The following is a 13,893-nucleotide window of genomic DNA, read 5'->3' on the forward strand; positions in this document are numbered from 1 at the left end:
TTGCCGCGTGGGTCGCCAAAGGTCATTTTTTCGCATCATTAAGTGATGAATTAAAAAATTACCGACGATTACGTTACTTCCTAATGCGAAATTTGAGCGCAGCAAATAAGCTGTTTCACCTTTTCGATAGATTGAGGCACAGAAATCGAGCAACACATGTATGCGCTATCACAGAATTTTTTTTTTATTTTTCACACGTATTCCTTTAACAAAGACTCCACTAACAGTTCTTGACAGTCATGAAGGAAGCTTTGTGGTCGGAGAAATAGACTGATATATGTTCGACTTGGTACACCAATGCTTGATTCTCAAAGACGAGATCTATACAAGTGCCTCGCGAGGTTGTCACAGCCGTGGGACGCGTTAGGAGCGAGAGGAACGGGATGTTCTCCCGCATAAGTGTTAGGAAATTGCTGTTTGTCTTTATGTCAACATTAAAGTCCCCACTACTAACATCGGTGTGGATCGATGGACGGTTAATGCGAGTTGCAGGAAGTGCACGACGTCTTTCGTGAGTGCGGTAGCGGACTCACGAAAGCGGTATCAGTCGGTCGCTGCTAGCGCTGGGGGGATGAAAGGGGGGCGGAGCTGGTTACGAGGCCGACGATAACGCCGACGACGACGCGAAACCCAGGAACGGACGCCAAAGAGCCATTTGTGTAGCCAGCCCTCCTCCACAGTCTCTCCTCCTCCCTTCCATCATCCTCCCTCGCCCGGAGAGCCGACAGCGCGCATGCGCGGCGGCGGAGCAGATTCGTCGGCGAGCTGGTTACGAGGCCGACGACAACGCCGACGACGACGCCGACGACGACGCGAAACCCAGGAACGGACGCCAAAGAGCCATTTGTGTAGCCAGCCCTCCTCCACAGTCTCTCCTCCTCCCTTCCATCATCCTCCCTCACCCGGAGAGCCGACAGCGCGCATGCGCGGCGGCGGAGCAGCAGATTCGTCGGCGAGCTGGTTACGAGGCCGACGACAACGCCGACGACGACGACAACGACGACGACGACGCGAAACCCAGGAACGGACGCCAAAGAGCTGCGCTCTAAAATATAAATCCATGTTTAATGAGAAAAAGACCGCTCGTTTTAGCCACTACGATAGAGAATCATTCCATCAGCGGGGTTATGTCGATTCATATTCTGAGCGGTTGTCTGTCCCTTTAACTGTACGTTAATTAATTAACTTTGCCTTTTTTGCATAATGAGCGGCATCGTAGCCAGCTGTGGAAGAAGACGACGACGAGCACGAGAGGAGCGGCACGAACACGTGGCTGCGCAAGGCGAGCTCACGAGACTTTCTGCACCGCCCGCCGCGTTTTCCACACCACCGGGGTTGTGATGGAGCCACATACGGCTTTCGCCTTAAAGGAAGAACGACAAGAGCTCGCGCGCTGGCACGCGAGGCACACGTGCCATGCGAGAATCTTGCTCGCGCATTCGAACACGCAGCTGATCGTAGCGGTCGCACCTTGCAGCGTCGCCGAAAGGAACGCCATCGGCCTAAACCCAGTCGTAGGCATGGGAATTCACCCTCTCCTCCAAGGAAGCGTATCCACCTTCTCGGAAGAGTCGCCGTCCCACAAGACGTGTTCCTCGATGGCAGTCGTCGCAGGTCCAGTGGGGCCCAACGATGACTCGTCGTACGCGTTCAGCAACTTGGACATCGAGGACGTCCTCCCAGACAATCAAAACCTTGTGCTCAATCCTTGGAACAAGGCCGATGAACGCACTTGCGGCAGCCTCACAGGACATCCCAGGAGGCTTTTCCCGAGGGCTGAGTGGGACCCGCTCGTTGAGATGGGCCTCAAGGACACCGTGCCTCAGTGCAACACCAAGCAAGCACCATGCACTGTGCGAGGAGCCCAGCACCAGACGGTGGTAGCATCGAAGGGCACCGGACGCCGCCTAATGCACAGGTAAAGATCAATGCTGTGTTTTCTGTATCATATCGCAGGACCGCTGCAAACAACCTTCGTGGATAGACCAATTTCATTTTAGTTCTATGCAATGGATACAATCTCACGTACGAGTTTGTCACGCAAAAAAAAAAACAAGCAGCGTTTCAATTCTTTTTTCTTTTTACCGCGTGCTAAGACTAAATAATAAACACGATGCAGCGGGATCTAATCCCTGCCACGGCAGCAGCATTTGGATGGCGACGAAATGCGAAAACACCCCTGAACTTAAACTTAGGTGCACGTAAAAGCACCCCAGGTGGTTCAAATATTTCCGGAGTCCTCCAGTATGGCGTACCCCAAAATCAGATCCCTGTGTTGGCTCCTGAAACCCCATAATTAATTTTTTTAACAACGAATAGCCGTAGCTATGGCAATACCATTGTTCTTGCATTGTTTGTTCTTGCATGAATCAATAGCCGTAGCTATGGCAATACCATTGTTCTTGCATTGTTTGTTCTTGCATGATTGTTATAATTCACTTTTGTTGCAATAGCAATTATACGGACACTCCAAGCGTATTTCTGCCGTCGTCGTCACCGGGATGTTCCATATAAAGTCCAAGGGCCATAACATCGTCGCCGAACGCCGTATGCTGCATGTGGGAGTTAAGGCGTAGTGGATGAAAGCGATCTGCGATGAGTAGAGACTCTGTAGAGTTCGCCGGGGGCTCATAACTCCGTGGGAGCTGAGTCCTGGCCGTTTAGTTTGCGTTGAAGCGAGAAGCAGCAGGAATTCCAATTCGCTCGCTGCTGCAGTCGCTATTCCTAGAGCCAGCGTTCTGACAGCGAGTGTCGGCGCTCATCGAGTGAGATGTACGTGCTGCCTATACTGGGCGCTTGACACCATGCTTGCTAATTTAGTTAGTACATGGATGTTTACGAGTTTATACGGCCGATAAAGCTACCATCCCTAATTCCTGTAGCTGACTATGAATTTGCTATTCCAATCGGTGCTTCGCCTTCAAGGCAAAACTGCGACTTTTTATAGCAGTACGCTGATTATACGCACATTTACTATTTTTAGAGGAAAGAAATGCATCAGCAAACGCACACATTGTACACTGCAGTCCGTATTCCAACATAGCGCAATGTGTAAATGCCGACATGACAGTTAAGCGAATTCCTTATATGCCACTTTAAATTAGACTATCGCATGATTGCCCAACCCATTGATGTGCGGTTATTCAGCTTCTGCAACTCTGCGTTCATCGTTATCACTTCCGGAGGACGAGTACGCAACTCCTGCGTGAGTCGCGTATTTGACACGTCTGTTGCTTAAAAAAACGTATACTTCAGCTGCGTCCTATCTTTAACGCTTGCACCCGCCCTAGTTGCTAAGTGGCTGGCTTTGGCGTCAAGGTTCAAACCACGAGGTAGTGGAATCAAATCCCGACCGTTGCAGTGGGATTTAGATCAGGGCGAAATGCAGACACCTGTGTACTAAGATTTATAAGCACGTTCACGAACTCCAGGTGGTCGAAAATAATCTGGAGTGCTCCGCTACGGCGTGGCTCAAGATCAGATTATGGTTTTGGCGCGTAAAACTCCAGCATTTAATTTTATCCTCGACGATTTGCCGCCGGTTCAACGTCATATGCCTCGCGAACTTCACGACGATGGGCAGCCGCTTCATTTTACCTTGCTATATATAATTCAAGGTGTCCACGCTAGGGGCCGTGATAAATACCCCCTTTTGGTAAGAGTCACGTCAAGAGATCCAATCTTAATACACGGAAACGAATAAATAGATTCCGTTTCCAAGCAAAGAACTAAATTACATTTTTGCTTCATTTCAATAAAAACGTTAGAATATCCAGACTGCCTTTCGCACATTCGTGATTTATGTAATCAATTTTAAATTCCCAAAAATCATTTGCAACTCTAACTACAAACTAAAATGGATATGGAAACGCATTAAATCTCCGTAAAGTGCTGATAAATGTAAAGGGAATAAAACCATTACTTTATACAGCGCTTTGTAAAACTTCAATCAACAATCGTAAATAATGGAACAATTTAACATAGGCTATAAGTTCCCTGAGAGCATATGTCCGTTTCAGATAGACGTACCAATAGAAGCAGTTTACAGAAAAGGGAGATCTCTTTTCGCTCGATAGTCAACAATACGCAAACTTCTCCCTTAAACTTTTTTATACAACCATTCCAAGCAGTTTCTTTAGAAGCTTCTGCCTCAAGACAAGATTAGGGCTCTATCAATCGGTAGAATTCAGCTATACGCTTGAATTGCATCATATTTTGGCGAAATGAAGATAAAGAACGCCGAAAACGCAAGCATATTTATCATTTTACAAAAATAAAAGACTAGAGATGGAGCGAAAAAGAACGTGGATATGCGCCAACAAGGAGTCGTCCACATATATTCAGGTTTATATCATCTAGGCGTGAATGGCCGCAAGAATTTCCATTCGTCCATTCGTTCGTTGGCAGTTTTGGTTAAGCATTGACTCGAGAGATGATTTCAAGTCTCATGGCAGCTAGGCCACGTGAGTTTGTTGGAGGGCAATGCTTCGGGAAGGGCTGCAACCTGTGTTTTAGTGTTATTGCGCTGCTAAACCTTTACATGAAAATCAAGCCGTCAGAAAAATGTTGAGTGAACTTAGCACGGCATCATAGGAAAATAACATTTATAATTGTATTAATAATGTTATTTCCAGTAGCTGCGCCATTGCAGCTCCGTTTTGCATACGATGCCGCTGCTTTCCACTGATACATGGCGTAGAAATAAAGAAGACAAACAAACGCTTAAAACAAACGGGCAATCAGACTCCTCTCTGTCACAACGAGCACGTTTTCCGACACCCACTCCAAGACCGCACTGAGTCACATAGACAACAGCGAGGTTTGAAAAGATCTAGTTCAGCCTTTTGCCCCTTTGAATGCCAGAATTGAACACTCACTGTAACAGGAGAAAGTACCAAGAAACCGCCTGCCACACGATATTGTGATCATACTGTAGGGTAGGGATTGCGTTAGGATATGTTTGATTTCTTTTTTTTAAGCGTTCCTATATTGCTTGGAATGACGTGATGCTTGAATGACTAAAATATAAAATAAATCTAACGTGCAATATATTTTCTTGAGCACCCTATGGTCACGGATTAACATCACGTGTGAAACACATCGGAAAATAGCAATTTTTGGCGCGCAGTTAATGTTCTTCTTTTTTTTTTTCGTAATCTAGGAAGATTTTCTATGTCGTCAGCATAAGTTAGGATGAATTAGGCTAGATCTTACTACATGGCAGCTTCGGTTTAGCTTATTGGCTCGGTAATTAAAGTCCACCATTTGAGACGCGAGAACCTGGTTTCCGCTTTTTCCTCAATGGTTGATGCCATTGCTCTATTATAATTGTCATTATTTGGAAAGCGCCGTTTGTTCGGAGCAAAAGAGGAAGCGTTTCGTTGGAAGAATTGCAGTGTCCTCTAACTTGTTTGCTTAACGACAGTGCCTTTCAAAAGCAGTGTTCATTATCCGCATGTACCGTCAACGCAGTTCCGATCAGCCGAGTACGAGTGGAGTGGAGGCTGCTGCGAGCATGATTCGCCAGGTCGACGAGTGTGACGCAGTGGCCTCTCCAGAGAACAACCTCGACGTGTTGGGCTGCAGGCTACGTATCCACCCACCTGACAGGCTGCCGTGCGCGTCGACGATGCTGACCTCAATCAAGGCTGAGAGCAACAGCGGCACGGACGGCGTGGCAACTCCGAGCAGCTGCCTTTGGAGGCTACACGCGAGGTAAGCCAAACACCAGTGCCGCTGAAACGCCCCAATGAACCGGCGGCCTGGTTTATTACTATTCCCTTTTGGCCAACTCTTCTCGTAAGAGACACTGGGATCGTAGGCCAGCTATTTCCTCGTGTCAGTTACCACGTGCCGATGAGATGCATAGGCCGGTGTGAGCTAATCCTTTAGCGTACCCCTTCCATCAGAGGTAATACTTCAGCGAAGGGATTGCAGCACATTCACGAAATTACCAGCTTCTGGGTACTTTGGCTTCACAGCAGAAGCAGTTATGAGATACGAAGAGAGTGTATAAATATTGGTACACCAAAGAGCAAATTTCTGGTTCGAATATTATGTATTTTCTTTTAATTTTAATTGAAAGCTTGAAAAATGATTCAACACAAGAAAAAAATCCTCAGACACACTTAAGACTTGCTTTGTGTTGGAACGCGTAAGCATTATAGGCCCTTTTTCTATGTGTTCCTCCTACGCGCAGCTCAATCCTGCGTTCTAACTGCGCCTCGCTAAGAACGAATCAAAACGCGCCAAAGGGCCCAAAGCGGTCGCTTGCCAGTCGAGAGTTCATAAACGTGACGTGTGCAGTGATGCAATCGCTAGGTACACCTTTAGTTAACCAGAACCATGGAGCCGCCGTCACATCGTGGAAGCGGTCTCCCTTCGCACCCCGGAAACACGTGTTTTATTTACTTTGTTTACAACAACCGCCCTGTGAAATGTGACGGCGGTCCGACAATCTTTTGAAGTGTCCCTGCTTTTTGCATCGGCGACCATTATTGCTACCATCTTTGAGTCACGTGGCGACAGATTTTCGCGTAATGGGGCATATAATGCTTTCGCATTAAAACTGCTGTATCCAGTTTACGACTGCTTGTGTGTGAGTAATATAGAAATGATACAGTTTTACAGGCTACATGTATTGGGTCCTATCATGTCGACAGTAACGTTGGTAACTTGTCGTAATTTCATAGGCGAAAAAGAAAGGAACAGGCCGAGTGCTGTGTGACTGTTTCACTTTTCTTCGAACTCTTTAACTATCCCGCAGCCACAGAACAGACACAGGATAGCTGGAATAATAGATGTACGTATGATGTACGTAGAGTTGTACGAAAAGTACGCAGGTGCCGAGTATTGACTCAGCCTGAAAAAGTGCACGAAGCCATGGGTGACGCCTAGGATTTTGAGATTAACAGGGAAAAGAAAACGAGCCTATAATTAACTTAAAAGAACACAAAGTAGTCATGAATCCAACAGGTTGTCGAGGTAAATAGTTAATAGGAACCTGAAGTACGTAATGCGTTGGATCAGTATTTCAGGCTACCCAATGACAGCATGAAAACGAACCCATTCAGGGTGAGTGGCAAAGAATCATTGTTAAAAGGTACAGGTGAAACCAAGACCCCTGGTACAGACTGCAGTTCTCCCCGCATGTTTAAGCGCAGTGCCGGCCCATCGCATCCTACCTCTATCTAACGTATACTAAACCTCTTTCTACTGGAGTTTTGCCTGATCACCTCAAAAATTGCACATTTAGTTCCCGTTAATAAGAGTAGGTAAGAAAACGCGAGCAACTAAGGGTATATTTCTTTACCCTTCTCCTGTAATATATTAGACGACATTTTGTAAAAAGATACAATGAAAGATTCATCACAACAGAATAATAATTGACAATCGACATGGCTTTCGCATGGGAGTGTTCCTCCAAAACACAACCGACCACTTTCTATCACGACACAATGTCGGAGGGGGGCGAAAATGGGCAAACGGAGTGCCTTCTTTTTTTTTAATTTTAAAGAGCCATTCGACGCGGTTTGCCTCCCTGTGCTGCTTCACAATATTCATAGAGTAAATGTTTATCAGTAAGTGTGCATCTGGATCGCCAATTGTTGCAGCGTCGACAAGGTGTTATACTCAACGGTGCTCTTTCTCCCCGAGTCGAGGTCACATGGGGTGTTCCTCAGAGGTCAGTTTTAGGGCCGCTGTTATATATAGTTTATGTTAATGATGTTCCTGTGTCGTGTACAGAAAGATAACAAATGAGCAGGATTCTACTGATCTGCAGACTGACTTCACTAATATTGTTTCGTGGTACGAAAAGGGGAAAATGCGACTAAATGCGAAAAAGTGTGTTCACTTTGCCTACACGAATAAAAAAAACCTTATTGTTTTAGTAGCGATATTATTAGCCAGCAATTTATATATAAACATTAGCGTGCAATGTTTTCGAGTGATTGTTTCTGAAATGGGCATGTGAATGATGTGGTTGCAAAAGCTGCCATGAAATCTGCAATCGCCTCCATCTACCCTAAAAAACACTGCTTACATTTCATTAGTTCGTCCGATATTGAAGTATGCGTGATTTTTTTTTTTACCCTTGCCAAAAAACCTTGGTTCACCAAGTAGAGGGAACACAGAATAGAGCGGCACGGTTCGTTCTGGGGCGGTACAAGCGAGGGCAGAGCTGCATCGAAATCAAAAGCTAGCTAGAATGCGAAGCGCTCTGCTCTCGCCCAAGAAAACTGTGTGTGAAATTGGCATGTCTGGTATATCGTAATAAGACTGGAATTAACAAAGACACTTATTTTAATCTACCAAACTATATATCTAAAAGAACTCTTCAAGACCTTAAAATTCAAGAATACCGAAATAGAACAAACCTTTCTGACAATCCCACTTTTTCTCAAATTGTAACATAGTGGAATCGACTGTCTTGCGTCAAAGTGTGCTGTATAATGAAGGCCTAATTTTTTCAAAGTTTTGACCCCCCTTGCTTACATGCCAAAGCGGGTGTATCTCTGAACAAAAATAAAGAAATAAAGAAAGGTACACTGCCTGGATTTGAATTGCGTACTGACAGAGTGCCAGGTTGTAGCGTCACCTCTCGACTATTCTGGCGACACTAGCAGCGTGGATAGTAAAGCCCCTCAAGAGTGCCGTAACGCCGATTTCTCTTCTGATAGGCTGAGGCCACGCTGTTCAAGGTTTCAGTTTATAAACCGACGCTAAGGTGAAGGAATTTAGGCGAAGCAAGCAGTAAGATCTGCAAGACAGGTTGGAGCGAAAAGGACAAAGGAGTTGTCTCGTGGCATTTTAGGAACACAGCGCCACCTCCACAATAAACGGTGGATTCTTAACGCTAGGAGATTGCTGCCCCATACGTTTGAGAATCGTTATTCCAACCGATACTTGATAAAAAAAAAGCAAGCACTTACTGCACATGATGTTGCGTCGGCAACAATGATACCCGAGACGGAACATGCTCCTCAAGAACTATGATTGCCTGGCGCGCTGTGATTCGCTGACGCTTGTCAGCTGATTTTTAAAACAACATTGAGGTTAAGCAACTTGTACAAAATCAGTGGTAGAAAGCGAACTGCATGCAAGCCACGAAATGGAGGAAGTATTATGCAGATACCATGCACTGTGGGAATTGATGTAAGCGAAGCTTTCTGTGCTTTTTGCTTTGATTGACGATAATTAGCGGTGATGTTGACGGAAAATGTTTAACTCCTTCAACGGTTTGTCCAACACGAGAGTGGTGATTTGATGCTAAATGTTCCCTTGCGTGCACCACTGCTGTTTGTCTGCGTAGATCACAAAACACGAAGGGAGAGGTGTTTGCTTCAGGCGTTGTTGTGTGCCATATTTCATAACCTCTGAGAGGGTTGAGCATTGTCATTGCCTCACACGGCACATCGCGTCGTGGCAGAAGCATTAAGCTGGAATTGGATTATGGGGCTGTCCGTGCCAAAACCTCAATCGGATTATGAGGCAGGCTCTAGTGCCGCACTCCGTATTAATTTTGGCACCGCGGTGTTCTTTAACGTGTCCCTAAATGAAAGTGCTCGTGCATTTTTTTTACTTCGCCCCGTCGAAATGCGGCTGCCGCGACTGGTATCAAATTCGCAACCTCGAGCGATGCCATAGCCGCGGAGTAACCGCGGCGGGCACGGAAGTGTTGATTTGACGTGCGACCGCTTCCATTGTGTCGCCTAGACCCGGCGGTGGGCTTTAAATAATGCGGCTCTGTTACTGCACGTCACGCGTAAGATGTGCGCTAGACATATTTGCATAATTTTATTTTTCAGAAATAGCCGAAGTGCACCGTACCGTACCTTGAACTTTAATTGATCCAGCGTTTCCTTGGCTTTTAACGTCACCTTTTCCCTATCCGCCCCCCCCCTTCCGTATCTGCATGGGAACTACGAGCGAAGAGTGACAAGGCTGTTATTCACCCGTTTCGCGACTGCGTTGCTTCTGCCGATTGTCTGCCTCCTCTTCCCCTTCCTCTCTTCCAGTCTACCTAGCTTCCCTCTGTACTTATACGTTGGTAGATAGGTAAGCGCTTATGGCGGTTCACGAATAATTGCAGCGGTCAAGAGGCTAATGTCATCGCGGTGCAGTCCAAACGAGTTCCTCGCGTCTGTTTTCTTCTCTTTCACGCTCCTGACACGTGTACGCACGCTCTGAACCACCCGCTAAGCAGCAGCAGCAGCTGCAGCAGCAGGTGTTTAGACAGCCAACATGTCATGGGATTATCACGTTAATTACGTCTCAAACAAAGTACATCAAATCACTGGTGCTATAGGTCGTTTAAAAAACGTCCTTCGTACACAAATTAAAATGCTGATTTACAACTCAATCTTCAACTCATATTTGAATTATTGCCACTTAGTTTGGGGTACCAAAACTTTCACTAACCTTGAACACATTCACCTAATCCAAAAAAGGTATCTTCGACATGTGTATAATACGTCATATCGACATCCAAGTGCACCTTTATTTAGTCATTCTAGAATGATTGAAGTACATAACGACTCTAAATATCGCCTCAGTGTCATCTTTGAATCTGAAATTAGGAATAATATAACCAATCGTAGGGAATCAGCAGAACTAAAGAAAAAAAATGTTAAGCTATTCAACAAGACATGGCGAGGAATGGATAATACCGACACCTCGACTTAAACTTGGACAAGAATGCCTTCACTGTATTCTTCCATCTCTTCTTAATTGTTATATTCACATTATTTCGATTTGTTTTCTTGTTCGTGCAAAGAGCTTCATAGTGTATTTCAAAAACGTGGCTTAAGTTTACTTAAGTGTACATATTGCTGTTTCGTGTATACTTCAGCAATTCCTTGGTATACTTATCTGTATTTTTTTAATTGGAGAAGTTCCAGTACTGCCTCCCTGCTGAACATTAGGTTTGCAGACTCGTCAAGCTGCCCTGGATTAGCTTTTTTTTCTGCAACCCCCTCCATCTATATTGTAAGATGGGAAGATAACATTGAATTAAACTGAATTAATTAAGTATACCCTCGAGGGTGTAAATTTCCTGAGTGGGCAGTTCGTTAAGTTGCCTAGGTTAGGTCATATGTTGCGGGCAGGAACGGTGGTAACTTAGCCTATATACGGAGACGAAAACGAAAAGAAAAAGGCAGCGGGCACATGGACTCCTTCGCTTTAATTGTGCACACCTGAACTATCCAGGGGACGCGGAAAAAAATGCTAGCATAAGCGATGTGCAGAAAAATGAGATGAATGTTCCTACAGAAGTGCGTGCTTAGAGGCGAAACAGGTATAAGAGGATATAGAGAACCGAGCTAAGCATGTAACTACTATACGCCTATTAGGAGAATAAAATAAAACTAAAAGCAAGCATGCTACTTCGGCAATGAACCTAGAGGGAACCATGTTGGAGCTTGCTGGGCACACTCAGTCCCCCGCGGTTCTGGTGCGCGCCAGTCCAAAATCGCTTAGCGAATTTGGCCTCGCAGGCCTCTAGGTCATCGCGGTACCCGTAGCTCTACCATATGGGGGTCAGGGATGACTCTGAAGAAATGGCGCCGCCTTGGGAAGGTTACGATTCACTATCGTACTCTCCTGAATCCTCTGCAACACGTAACTCTCATCTACTTCAAATGCATTGTTCTGGTCCCTGAAAGCATTATTCATAACGTCTTCTTTCAGCGCCTGCGGTTAGATAGAGGATTGTTCGGAGTCACTAAGGGAGTGTACAGTATAGCGAATTAGTTCTGTGTAAATCTGCAAGGTGCTAACTACGGGCGGATGTCAATTTTTTCCTCTAATGAACTGAAGGCGTATGTATGGCTGCCACCAGTGGTTACGGTGACAGGACTTCGGCGACCTTCAACAGCGTCTGCTTGGAGCTCAAACTAGATTGATCATTGGAGAGGGTCCGGCAGGGAAGACGAGGCAGACGAAAAGCAAATAACAGAAGCTGAATACGTCATTTCGGGTGAGTGGTGCGCTCCAAGACAGGAAGTACATAAAGGCTGGGCGTGCGTGCTCCGGCACGCAAGGGCGGATAGGATGCGTCGTGGCGTTGCGCGGGCCTTGTTATACCATCCGCGACTCGGGCCAGCTCATTCTCTCTCGTCCCCTGGTAGGGGTCCTTGTGACCGCACTGGTCAGCACACACACGGGAACACGGCGAAAAACCACTCTCTAGTAATCCACACGGAGGAATTCGGAGAACAACCACTCGCTGGCGCAGAGGTGGAGGCGTAGTTAACGTCAGGTCAGCGCCTGATCAAGCCACACAGGAATTCGGAGAGAAACCACTCCCTCGCGTGGAGGGGCGGAGGGGCAGAACATAGGACAAAGGGGAGTAGGATTTGCGCAGGTGCATAATCCCGTCCCACACACCCGACGGGCAAGCCTTTTCGTGTTGACGTGCGCGTCGATTAGGCACGTCGTGTCTCAGGCACTTGGCCTCCGCTTCCTTTAACGCCGCACACAGTGAACCATCACAATACGTACTCACTGATGTTCGTTTTATGATACTGTTCTGTTTTGCGAGACCAGTTTCCTCTAGAATTGCGCTCTATAAGGCTTCAACCCCTCACTACTCCTCTTTCAGAACTTCTACATGAATTAAGGAAAGCTGCTTTTCTAGAAGAGTAAAACATAACTCTCCACTTCACTCGCTTTAGAGAGATTGAAAGAATGATAGGTAGCCTGGCAGTATACTTAGTTAGCTCTGCAGAGCACATCATTAGCAGCTTCAGACGAGGCCAAACCCTTGAAGAGTATAGTTTACTGCCACATGGAGCGTTAGGTCTGCTGCAAGGTCTTCTTTATTTGCTGGCTGTGCCACAGGCAGTCACATGCTTTGGCCACATTGACTGTCTTCGTGGAACGGCCACACTCACTGGCATCTTGCCCCTTATTGTAACAGGTTCACCCCGGCCAGGGTAGCCGGCAGTTCGGCGCTGTTCGCGCGGAACGGCGCACAATGGCGACAGGACGCGTCCGTCATCTCGTGCAGCGTCGAACTTGCAGCGGCTGGTTCTGTGGCGGCACCCTGTCCCGGCCGCTGCGTGACAACAGGACCAGGCTCTGAAGCGGCTTTACCGTCAGCTCATCTGTGGCTATCTAAACTCAGGAGCTGATGGTGCAGTCGCTGTTGATCGCCTGACCAGCGACATCACGTGATTCTCATCAGTGGCACTGTGGCTTCCCTATAAGTGTGGAAGAGGATTCAGGGCCTTTTCAACGCTGAAGTGCAGGTCTGTTTCGGCAGGGCTCGCGCTGGAGGCCCGCGGCAACCGCTGCGGTCTAGCCTGCGCGCTGATGCTGATATCCCGGGACGATCTTGCAGGGAGGGATCTTGCAGGGAAGCGCCAGTGTTTTTGCTTCCGTACTTTGATTGGATGCTTTCAATGTATTTGTGTGACTGTGTGGTGTTTAAATACAGATTATTGTGATTGAAGTGTGCGGCTACATAAATCGATTTCATGAAGAAGCTCCTAGCTCGCCATGGTAATGGGGAAAAGGAGGTAAGCCCTGTAGTCTATAATTCCTTTCTCACTCTCATTCGGTCTTTTGGTTTCCTTTGAATTACTAGTAACAGGATGAGATCCTAATAAATCTAAAGGCTACAAAGTCATCTTCGGAATACTGCACATTCACACCTATGCCATGCCAGACAAATGGCTTTGTTCGAGTATTCGATTCTAAAAATACTGAAATAATATGTCATTTAACGAAATGTAAAGCCCGCGAATACATGAAAAGTGCGTCAAGCGGCCAACCGCGCGGCATTTTGCAGTGTATTCGCGGGATTCCTTGAATAACACGTATTGAGCACGTATTGAACAACAGAAAGCTCTCTCGAGCGTTTATCATGTAACTCTACAATTTTCGCAT

At 46.4% G+C, this 13,893-nt stretch overlaps 1 protein-coding gene across 1 annotated transcript; it reads left to right on the forward strand.

Moving 5' to 3' along the window:
- Window positions 1-1,304: 1,304 nt before the first annotated feature.
- Window positions 1,305-13,634, forward strand: LOC135914932 (uncharacterized). The gene is made up of 3 exons (XM_065447868.1): window positions 1,305-1,918; window positions 5,473-5,715; window positions 12,923-13,634. Exons 1-3 carry the CDS (start codon window positions 1,341-1,343, stop codon window positions 13,134-13,136), a joined length of 1,035 nt encoding a protein of 344 aa, XP_065303940.1. The 5' UTR covers window positions 1,305-1,340; the 3' UTR covers window positions 13,137-13,634.
- Window positions 13,635-13,893: the final 259 nt, after the last annotated feature.

This window comes from Dermacentor albipictus, unplaced genomic scaffold (genome assembly GCF_038994185.2).
Source record: "Dermacentor albipictus isolate Rhodes 1998 colony unplaced genomic scaffold, USDA_Dalb.pri_finalv2 scaffold_11, whole genome shotgun sequence".
NCBI lineage: Eukaryota > Metazoa > Arthropoda > Arachnida > Ixodida > Ixodidae > Dermacentor > Dermacentor albipictus.